General features: G+C 44.0%; 1 protein-coding gene across 1 annotated transcript in view; it reads right to left on the bottom strand.

The window, feature by feature from the left end:
* DARS2 (aspartyl-tRNA synthetase 2, mitochondrial) overlaps positions 1-11,496 on the bottom strand; it is a gene marked incomplete at its 5' end in the record, with an annotated part of 14,020 nt that extends 2,524 nt beyond the window's left edge. Inside the window, 13 exons of the mRNA XM_009994664.1 lie at positions 699-851; positions 1,031-1,093; positions 2,001-2,108; positions 2,861-3,040; positions 3,583-3,652; positions 4,393-4,499; positions 5,388-5,434; positions 6,193-6,316; positions 7,298-7,393; positions 8,645-8,746; positions 8,980-9,046; positions 10,423-10,522; positions 11,472-11,496. Coding sequence (XP_009992966.1) covers positions 699-851; positions 1,031-1,093; positions 2,001-2,108; positions 2,861-3,040; positions 3,583-3,652; positions 4,393-4,499; positions 5,388-5,434; positions 6,193-6,316; positions 7,298-7,393; positions 8,645-8,746; positions 8,980-9,046; positions 10,423-10,522; positions 11,472-11,496 — 1,242 coding nt within the window. The remainder of the gene's footprint in view (positions 1-698; positions 852-1,030; positions 1,094-2,000; positions 2,109-2,860; positions 3,041-3,582; positions 3,653-4,392; positions 4,500-5,387; positions 5,435-6,192; positions 6,317-7,297; positions 7,394-8,644; positions 8,747-8,979; positions 9,047-10,422; positions 10,523-11,471) is intronic.
* Positions 11,497-11,501: the final 5 nt, after the last annotated feature.

Raw genomic sequence — 11,501 nt, 5'->3', positions numbered from 1 at the left:
TTTCACTTTCTCTCCCAGCAGATAGCCCCTTCATGCTGAGGCAGCTCCAGGGTTTGACAAAGAAAGGCAAGGAAGGAGCTGGAAAGCTCATTTTCTTGCAAATTTTCAATCTTCACAGAACTGTCCCAGACTAACCTCAAGGTCTACACAAATGTGGATTGACTGGGGAAGCACAGGTAAGATCTGCACTTTGCAGACAGGGAAATTAAGGCACAGAAAGAGAATATGACCAAATTTTGGCTATCAAGCAAAGCATGACACCTTGTCATACAGCAACACATGGAAGCTGGCAAGAACGAGAGAAGGGCAGGGACAGAATCTCTTGTTACTGCTGCTAATGAGCTTCATTCATCTGCTTATGGGAGACAAAATGACCTAGTTGACCTTGTTTTCCAATCTCTAGAGGTACAATACTTTAAAAATTCAGGTGAGAGAAAAGGAGGCACTGATTCTTTCCTGGTTTATATTCCAGCCTTCATTTCAGTTACAAGTGATCCCCAGAATCTGACTGGGGGAAATAAAAGCAAGGGCCACATTTCATGCATTATTTGCTGCTGCTATAGCTTCAGCTCTAGAGAAACACAGAACTAGATGATGACCTATTTTATTAATCAGAAGAATCAGACTGAGGTCAGATAACATCAAAGCCATCATCAGCAACATTCAACTCACAGAGCCACCCAGTAAATGCTTCCTACCACTTGCTTGCATTCACCAGCTGCCAGCAGCACCACATCATCCACCTGCATGTTCAGTGCTTGGATGAGCTCAGACTGCTGCTTCTCACCAAGAAACTTTGTAAGCAGAGACTTCAAGCTTCCATCAGGTCTGCAGATGATTTCCATGATTTCCTAAAGAAAGGGAAGACTCTATTCAGCTCAGTGCTGCCCTCTCGTGTCTTGAAGCATCACAGGTGCAGGCACTGACCCAGCGATCAGAAACTGCTCTTCTACCCTCCTCTGCCTGCAAGTGCCTGCACACACACTTTTTTATTCACCATTTCCAAGCCACTGCAGTGTTTCTGTCTCACCTGGTTAAACTGGGATTTTGCAGACTCCTTTAAGGACTCCAAATCTTTATTTTTAAGATATCTCTGGAGAAAAAGTAAAGGAAGGCACATTAAACATCAGCATGTATTTGCAAAGGCTGACTCTCATGTGCAAAGAAATGCAGTAGATGTGAGGACCTGCCTCAAATCTTTATTTCTTTTCACCTACTCTGATGTTAGAGGGGGTCCAGAATCCACTTCTGCTTTGCTGAAATTCACAGCTTAGTGCCCTCTCTCACGTGGGAAGCCAGTAACTTGCACTTTGGGTTAGAATTAAGGAATCCCAAGAGAAACCATGGTCAGAGAGTTCCATTCCCCAGATCAAACTCAGTGTTTAGTGGATTTTGCTTTTCCCATACTGCCCGAACTGCAAAGACACCCAGAGCCAGAATTAAATCTGCTTCCCTGCCAAAATAGATGGCTACTTCCAATCATCTTCTACATCAATTGTCAGCCTTGGCTTTGGTCTGTGAAGTTCTCACCACGAGACCTAAGTTGTGCCCAGAAACGCAGCAAAAGCAACCATGAGAAGGGCACTGTAGCCACCTGACCTTTCTCTCACTGATCCAGAACAGAGCTGTGCCATAACTGGCTATATTTCAACCTCTCATCACAGGGTACAATTTATTATTGAGATCCACATCAGAAGCCATCCTTGACAAAAGCAGGCTGAAACCCCAAGAGGCTTCCCTAGCCTCTAAGGGTGTGCAGCTCTGTTTTCTGCCTCCTCTTTCTGAGAACAATACATTCTTCCTGTCACTTGACTGTCTCCATTCCCCTCTTCTAACACCACCCAGCCCAACCTGATGTCAATCACAACCCATCCCAAGTTCCCTGAAGGGCATTACTCCCCCAGGAAAAGCAAGGAACATTTCCCTACTAACAAAGGGATTCAAATTGGTATTTCATTATTTCACATAAACCATAAGCAGTGTGCAAAAGCATCACTTACCATTCCCTGAGGGATACAAAAGGCTTTGACAGCACCACATGGGTAACTGAGTGCCTTCTGCACAAACTGGATGTCTGACCTTCTTAACAAGTCACCAATATCCACTATCTGAAAAAGAGGAGACCACAGGAAAAAGCAGCAGTGGTAGGAACATGAAGCAAAAACCCTGCACCTGTATCTTAACACCTTGAACATCATTCCCTAGGGTATCATTTCTTTGCGCAGAGAAACCAGATTGTTCACAGGAAGAAGGAAATGGGCCCAAGCAGGAATAACCATTGGGAGGCTGAACAGTGCAGGAACAGAAGTGCAAGACAGCCAGGAAAGCCTGAGATGGAGAGAAACCAGATTGTTCACAGGAAGAAGGAATAACCATTGGGAGGCTGAACACTGCAGGAACAGAAATGCAAGACAGCCAGGAAAGCCTGAGATGATGACATCCCACCACAATGAGGAAAGCTGTATGCTGGCAAAGAAACCCCCAAAATTAATCCCTGGGGAAATGCAAGATGCTTTCTTGCTTTTCAATACTGCTCCTCTTAATAGATAACACCACTGATCTGTGGATGCCTTAGGGGCTTCTGTTCTTAAGACAGTCAAGAGGCATTGCTTCCTAACACTTCATTAATTTTAAAATAAAATGTTGTGAAAACATACATTTTCCCACAACCAAATAATCACACCCTCCCTTCTCCAAGACAGGATTATGTGTACAAAGCAGCACTGATGGGATGGACACCTTGGGTAAGATACAGCATAAAGAACTGTAGCCAAACACATATACATGATTGAAACAAAAATTATTCTTCAAACATCACCAGAAAGGAGAAGCTACAAAATCCCACTGGGCAAACTCTCACCTTCATCCCAAAACGAGTGTCTGGTTTATCACTCCCATAGTCAGCCAGTGCCTCCTCATATGTCATGGAAGGGAAAGGAGTTGTAATAGAGCCTCTTCCCTCAGGCCAGGAATATTGCAGGAGGCCCTCTACGAGTCTCTGGATCCCACACTGATCTACAAATGACATCTCTATATCTATCTTAAAACAGAAAACAGAGGGGATTCCATATTATCTACAGGTTTTTACACTGCTACTTGCAGAAGCTCTTGACTATAGAACCAGCATAGAAAGAAACAATACACATTAAATCACAGCATGACTGCATTAGACCGAGGATGTGCTTATGACCTCAGTACAGCCTGATGACTCAGGCAACAATCTCCTCAGAGAAGTGAATGAGGTAAGGATGACAAGGACAGAGCAAGAAACCTTGGATGAGCCAGGCTAACTCTGCCTGGGATCTTAATGCTGAGGAAGAGGACCCAGAAGGACAGGACAAGATTGCATCATCAAGCACAACAGTTCCCACATCTACAGCACCTGGGACTGTGCAGCCAGCCAAGGACAGTAACCCCTCTGTGCATCTCCCACACTGACTTCAAGGGCCTGTGTCTGGGAAACACACAGCAAATAACATGGTGGCCCCAACCAGCATAAGAACCCACAGAAAACAGGGAGCCAGAAGGGAAAACAAGCTGTCTGGGGTGAGGAGAAGGGGAAAGGCAGAGTGAGCTGGTTACCTGGGTGAATTCAGGCTGCCTGTCAGGCCGGGAACCTTCATCTCGGTAGCAACGAGCAACCTGGAAGTACCTGCAAGAGCATTTTTACTTAGAAAACATTTTAAAGTAACAAATTAAATTGTGGGTAAAGAAGTGATCACAAAAAAAAAAAAAAAGAGGTCTGTTTGTTCCCTTTGCAACAGTTGATCATGGCCTTGATTGTTCCCATCCCCTCAGAAGCAACTGAATCCATCCCCAGCCACATCTCTGGAGGCTCCCAGGTGAGCTGTGTCCCAGCAGGGACACACTCAACCCCCTTCCCACCTTCTGCTCCAAACCTGGACCCTGCTAAGGGCCATGCTAAACTCAGTCACAATCAAGACCTGGCCTGCAGATCACTGCATGAGCAACTGTCTCCCTCTCCTTCAGTTTAATTTGGAGGCACAAGCCCAGTAAAAAGCTGCTTGCTCATGCACCCTGAGAACATGTTTTCCTTGTCTCAGTCCTGCTGAGCTGCCCAGATTCATCACAAATAGTTCTACAGGTTACTCTTGGAAAGGCTCTTCAGGCAGACTGCTTCAGATCAGGTTTCCATTTCAAAACACAGTGAAGATTTCAACCTCTAAAGAGGATGCATTTCCTCTTACAGGCATTATTGCTGAAGGGAAAAGGGTCTGGCTTACCTGGGAAGTCCCAAGTATTTAAAGATCCCTCTTCAAAACACAAAAGCCATGACAGTAAGTTTTTGGGGAAATATCCAAAACCTCACAAATTGAAGCAAGCAAACCCTGGACATCACAGGCAGAGAACAAGAGTCCAAAAAACTACTACCTGTCCAGGCCTCCAACCATGAGGAGCTGCTTGAACTGCTGAGGACTCTGAGGCAGAGAGTAGAACTTGCCCACTTCCCTCGAGGGCACAAGGAATTCTTTTGCTCCCTGGCATCAAAAGAAAGACAGAAGCTTACAGGACTCAGCAAATAAGTGGCTTCAATTCCTTCCATTACAGGCTTTAGGAACTTCTTGTTTTCCAAAGCTTTGGAAATGACAAAGGGATTTATATTTTTGAGAAGGGCAATGGGATTGCTGCCTTATTTCCACAGTCAGCCAAGCTAAATACTATAAAATTCAGTAGTTGGTGTTTCCATGGAGAAACTAAAAAGAATTGAGAATTTCTGAGCATTCATCTCTATGCAAAAACAAAAGTGACCATACAAATTAAGATTAAAAGAACATTAGTGAGTGTGTTTCCAAACCTATGAGTCAATTTTTCACACCTCTGCTATAGACTTTCTTCCATTCACCCAGAAGACTGAAACACTCAAGAAACACTGAACTTTTGAGCAAGAGATGTCAGCACAGCAATTAAAGCTATGTCAATCAAGGGGTACTAAAATGCACAGTCCTGTCAGAGTTCTCTAGGAATTGCAGCACAGGGTGCCCTTTCCAAGGTAGTTACAATTTTCAATGGATTTTACAGAACTCCTTCCCTCCCCATCTTTTGCTCCCACCAGAGACATACCCCTACTACTGAGTTCTGGCTCAACTGTTGAATCAAAACTAGTGCCAACATCACAGATTATTTTGAAGCAATAAGGTTAAACATACACAGGACTAAAGCCTCACACTGCATCTAGTGCAGAAACAGGGTGGATCATTACTGGGAGTATGGACTCTGCAATGGGGTATAACAAAGCCTCAGACACAGCTATTTTGCAGAAGCAAATCTGGAAATTGTAAGCTAACAAACCAGACTAAAAGTGCAACAGGAAAGGACCTGTTATTCAATCATGAACTGCCTATGCAATCACAGGAGAGAACACGTACCCCTGGGGTTCTTTTGAAGAGGGTTGGAGTTTCCACATCCACGAACCCTGAGGAACAAACACATCCTTCAGATAGGGAATATGCTGAGAGCAAGGACTAGTGTGACACAAAGTAGGCTAGACTACAGCTACTCTGCACAACAGGTAGTCCAGCACACCATGTAGCCCCTCAAAATCTACAGATTTCTGTTCTGTTTCACACTCTCAAAAAGTCTAGGACAGCCTCATTTCTTTCCTTCTTCCCTTCACCATCTGCTCTAAGGGTGATACTTGAAAACCCTGTGCACTGGAATCTACAGATTTTGATGCTTCTGAGAGTAACTTGTGTAATGACAGATTTAAAGGCTCTGAGCTAATCATCCTCCCAGAACTGTTGATGACAGAGGGCTCCACAGAGGCTAAAAAACTGTTAATTCTCCATCCATTTTGAACCAGGCTTGTCTTTTCCAGAATGGACTTCCCAATTTTAAGATAAGCACAAGGCCTAGAAGAAATCCATCCCTTTGACATGCCACAAGTTGGGTGACCAAAAGAGGGAAACTACCAGCCAAAGGCCTTTTCTCACTGGATACAGCTTATTTGAAACAACTGATCTGTAGTCTGCTAAGAGATTTCAACACACTTTGCTCTTCAGGCCTACCAACAGCCCTCTAAAGACCCCACTGCCAGCAGATCTGTCCTCACTAAGTGGGACCAGTTTGGAGTAGCAAACTGATTGGCAATCCCTCCCAGCAACGGGAAACAGAAGAAGGGAGGGCTGAAATGTTGTTTGCTGCACTCGTTTGCTCTTGAAGCATGTTTCTTACCATGGAGGTTACACAGATATTCCCTCATCCTCATCACCATCTGTGACCTCAGCCTCAGGTTGTGCTGCAGCTGGAAGCTTCTCAAGTCCAAGTAGCGATACTGCATCCGTAAGGCCTCTGATTTCTGGAGACAGGAGGAGATTTCAGGATTAAGAGACAAAATTCAGATTGCACATCCAGTGAAGCTGCTCCTAAAGTTGCAGGACAAAAGGGGGAAGCTACAAAAGGCTGCTGCTCTGCTGCCACAACACACTCATTACTCACAACCTACATGAACACCAGCCACTGGGAGTGTTTCCATGCAGAATTACTCTAAAAAAACGCAAACAACAACAAAACATTTGCTGTGGCAAGAGCTGCCTCAGAAAGGCTCAGAATTTCAGGCCTCCTTATTCTCAGCCAAATGCAATGGACTGCAGCAATCCTCCTGATTTTTAAGTGGGGTGGTGTCACACAAAGATCTAAAGGAACAACCAAATGGGGATACATCCTTACTGCAGACAGGAAAACTGAAGTACAGCAGATGATGGGAATTGCCCAGGACCTGTAACACAGAAGGCCCAGTTCTCCCAGCTCCATCACCCATGTATCAGTCACAGTTTCAATGGCACAGATGATATCTTCAATTAACAGTGATGCCCTTCCTACCCCACAGAGCCTGCTCTAAAACCAGCCTCTTGTAAGACTGTGTACTTACAGAGGAAGAAAATCCTCTGGCTGACTAGATACTTGCCCAGAGAAGCACCCTTGCCCTAAAACACAGCAGCTCATTGGCAGGTTCTGTTTCACACTCTCAAAAAGTCCAGGATAGCCTCCTTTCTTTCCCTCTTCCCTTTACCAACTGCTTTAAGAGTGATACTTGAAAACCCTGTGCACTGGAATCGTTCAAGCCTTGTCTTCTGCTTAACTCTAACTAGAAATACATCCTGACAGCCAGTAAGCAGCACCCCTATTTTAAATACCACCCTTCCCCCAAAATAGGCCTGGGACAACCAGCTGAAGCTCTCAGATGTTTTGCCATCATCCTGAGCAAATTCCTAATCTATTGAAAAGTGACCACTTTTTTTGGGGGGGAGGGGGTCAGGAAAAGGAAAAACACAGACACCTTGATAAAATCCTTGATTTCAAAAGGTAGCTTCTTGCAAGAGTTTAGGATCTCTGCAGTCTCTGCCTTCACTTCAATATCCCCTGTAGGCATTTTCTGCAGCAAACAGGCAAGAAAAAAAATTAAGATTCAAAACTCAGGGAAAACTGGACACAGGTATTTTACATATAGTCAGGAGGTAAAAAGAAAGCCCTGTGATTATCCTCCCTGCCTTCAAGCACAGCATAACTCAGAGAACTTCTCTCAAGGGTGGCTTTCTCCTGCATTTGCCTTCTGCTCAGAAAACAAAAGTCACTTCATGAAAGACAGCATGTTCTCTCCCTGTAGGATACTGATGATCTCTGTGAGATGTAAAACTACTTTTCATTTGCCTTTTCCTTGAAGGACATCCTGAGCAAAGAGGAGCAGCCAGGCACAGACCTTTCTAGGGCACATGTACTTCCACAAAATACTGGTTCCATTAGCTTCAATGAATCCATGCACTATACATTTTAGTGTGCATCAGCAGCACCAGAAGATAAGAACCATCAGTCCCTTAACACAACCCAGAACAGGCGACTTGTTAGGAACTTCTCAGAACTTCCAGTTCTGAACAGCAGTTCTCAGAACTAGCCTCCTTTTTCCTAGATCCCCAGGGAGAAGAGACAGCTTCCCCCACTCAGCACTGGGCCACACCAAGGTTTGTTCAATCCTACAGATTTCCTTCTGTTTACCAGGGAAAAGCATCTACAAACTTCCAACAAAATGATAAATTATTAAAAGAAATAAAGGCATGGCTTGAAGCCTGCATTATTTATGGAAATCTGTAAGTGGTCAGAACAATAAAAATCATGGCCAGAGCAAACAAACAGAAAAAAAATCATGGTTATAAATCCAAGCTCTCTTTTTAAGCCTGTCAATGATGGGATACACACAACCCTGACAGATTAATCTATGGCTGATGACAGTGAGAGCTGAGGAATGCACAACATAAAAAAACCAACCATTATTTGACCTCTGTTTGCTATACAATGAGAACAGCAAAATCTGTTACTAGTGAGAAAAAGGTCATCACATGCTGTGGGATTTGTGATGACAACATTAATTTTCAAGAAAAAGAAATTATCTTAGCCACACTTTGAAAGCCTGGAAGAGCTGGCCATTATCCTTTCAAAGGGCTGGGATACAATTTAATTGGTGGGTGTTTAATGTGCTTTGAGGTTCTCTAAGTTACATGTCATAGCTATTTTTCCTCACACTATCCAAGGATAGGCACCCAGAGACCATGGCAAAGATACGACACAAACCCCACCATAATCCTACTGTCCACAAGGAATTAAAAACCCTGAGAGACCCCAACATTCTCACCGGATTCTCCTGCCCCGGCGGCCGAGGGGACACAATTCCAGTCACTCGCACAACAGACTCCACTGGGGCATTAGACAAGAGCTCCTTCACATGGGAATGTGCCTGCAAGAAGATGCCAATGGTTCAAAGAACAGGACAACTGCACCATGCTCAAGGGACTAATGGCCCAGGATCACTCCTCACAAGGCAGAGGAAACCGCATTCATGCTCTGTCAGATCCGTGCTCTCACAATGTCTACTTGTGAGTGAGTCTGACAAAATGCCTCTGCTGGACCCAGGGTGCCAAAGGGAAAAAGCCAAAACCAACAGAGACTCAATATTTTGGTAGCACTTACCTCATCCTGTGGAATGATGATCTGGGTCAGCCCCTGGAAATCCCTCAAAACCAGGAACAGGCCTTGTCTAATTCACGAAAAACACAAAGGGAAAATGTTGGTTTGTTTTCTTTCAAGAATTCAATAGTCTTCTGCTTTTTAAGCCAAAGCACGTGGCAACCAGTTGCTTTCTGTACCTTGTGGCTAATCCCAAAGCACTCTCAAGCAGTGTATGTACAGATACTTTTCCCACATCTGAATCTAACCTGAACAATTTCAGGTTCTGCCCAGCCACAGACAAACAATGCTCAAATAACCAGGAGTGGCAGGATTTTAATTTGAGTATTAATCCACGTCAAGCAGGGATTCTGAAAATGTGCAATCTCCTGCTGTGAAACATGGGGCAGAGAAATACATTGAGATGAACAATAAAACTAAAGTTGACATGGATAGAAAATAAAATCCAACCACATAACAAGGAGAACATTAGTCCAATAAAAATTTTCACATGACAAACGAACACTCCTCAGCCTAGTCATAAATCCTGCTCACTTCACCTGCAGCAGACACAGCTACCACTGCACTTAATCCATCCAGAAGCAGTCAAATAGAACACACTCCAGCTGCCTTTAAAAGCAAGAGCACAACCACCTCATTGCCATAACACTGTTTCCTGGAGCTCCAACAGGGACTGTTCAAAAATAAGATGCTCAGGACCTCCTGAAAACAAACCCACCCAGACCATCATTGCTGGGTAAAGAACAGCCTCTCTGAACCAGACAATGCATAAGGCGACTTTTGGCACAAATCAGTGTCACCAAAGCCACAGGAACTATCTCCATGTTACAAGCACATCCCCCAGGACATTTTGGAGCACCATCCATGCTCTATGCAGACATGGTTTTCACCCTACATTTACAGAACGTTCAACCCCCTTAGGAATGATGACATCTCGCCACCTACAGCCAACTCTTGGAATTAACATTTCATTCTCTGCTTACTTTTTCTGAGTACTTCTTTCTTTAAAAAAAAAAAAGCTTGAATACTTTAAATATGCATCACTAGGTGCTTGCAGCTGAAGAGACAAACAAGATCATTTGCTTAAAATTTAAGGACCCCATATAAAAGAAATTACTTGCTCACAGCTATTAGACTTGCTATAAATATGCCATTACTTGTTTTCTCTTCTATACAATGAGGGCAATGATATTTAACAGCTCTACAGTGTTGCTTGAGGCTCAATTAACATTTGGATGAAACTCTGAAATGTTAAATACTGATCTGGCAGAGTTGTCAACTGTTTTACTTCAGAAGTGGCAGCTGCAGGATATGATAAAGATAACCTGAAGTTATCTGAAAAAAAAACTGAAGTTAACCTGGAAAAGAGTGTTGGAATCCAGGTCTAAACCATATATTGGATCTGGAAAAGAAGTTATCTCCATTTTCACTTTGTTTGGCATTTACCTTTGATACTGAACCCATCCATACAGTGTGACCTCTTGTCCCACGTGAGCAGAACGCAGCTCCCCACAAGTGTTGGTCCGAGTGACAAAGCTGTTCCAGTCTTGGATAAAAACAACAAATAACTTTATGGCTTTTACAGACAAGCAAGACAAAACAGAGTTGCCCCCCAGCACCAATATAATTTAGACGCATGCAAAGGAATTACTTCATATCTCCCCAATACAACTGCTATGACCTTAGGATAATAAATGCAGCATGAGATTATTCCGAGCGATTTTTAAGAGGAATTATTTGTTTCTCAGTCAAACTTGCAGCCAGAAATCTGAACACAGGCGTGATGCAAACTGTTGCCCTGCAGATTTCAGGGGCAAGAGAAGGAAAAGCTCAGTCCCAAGACATACCAACAATTCCACTCTTGAAATTAGGAGAGGCAGGAAAAAGAAAGCCTAACAAGGCAAGACACAAACATACTGACACCCACCAGGGGGGTGTAAATTGAACAGTTCCCTGCCTTCAACTGCTGGTAAAAGGCCTGAACCACGATTACAGAAGATTCTTCCCAGACCCCAGAGTGCCTGGCACTGTGACTTGAGTTATAAAACCAAGCACATCATTTACAGAACGTGCTAGAGCTGCAGCTTGCAAGGGTAAATCTGAAGGATGCTATCACTTAGATATATATATAAATATGATTATAGGAACTAGTTTCCCTTGCTGCCTTCCTCACAGTCTGTATAAAGAGAAGAAGGGAAGGAGGGTTTTCTCCTATTAGGCCACCCCGGTTGATTACAGACTGTGCTACAGAAGGGGAGGGGAGGAAAATGAAAGCTCAGAAAGAAAGGCAACCAAGTTGCTTTGGACATATTTTACATGACGATGTGGAGACGACACTTTACAAAATTAACCAGGGGGGGAAACGATTTATCTCGGGCGCGCCCTCAAAAACGGCTCTACAGACTGTCGGTTACAAGTCCAAAAAACAGAGCCACAAAACCCAACCACGCAGCCCCGAGGAGGCGGCGGGGATAAGACAAAGGCCTGGTCCTCACCTGGAGCCGCCGGCGCCGCCCGGTGCAGGG

This window comes from Chaetura pelagica, unplaced genomic scaffold, assembly GCF_000747805.2.
Source record: "Chaetura pelagica isolate M959 unplaced genomic scaffold, ChaPel_1.0 scaffold363, whole genome shotgun sequence".
Lineage (NCBI taxonomy): Eukaryota > Metazoa > Chordata > Aves > Apodiformes > Apodidae > Chaetura > Chaetura pelagica.
This window is presented reverse-complemented; position numbering and strand designations above follow the sequence as displayed.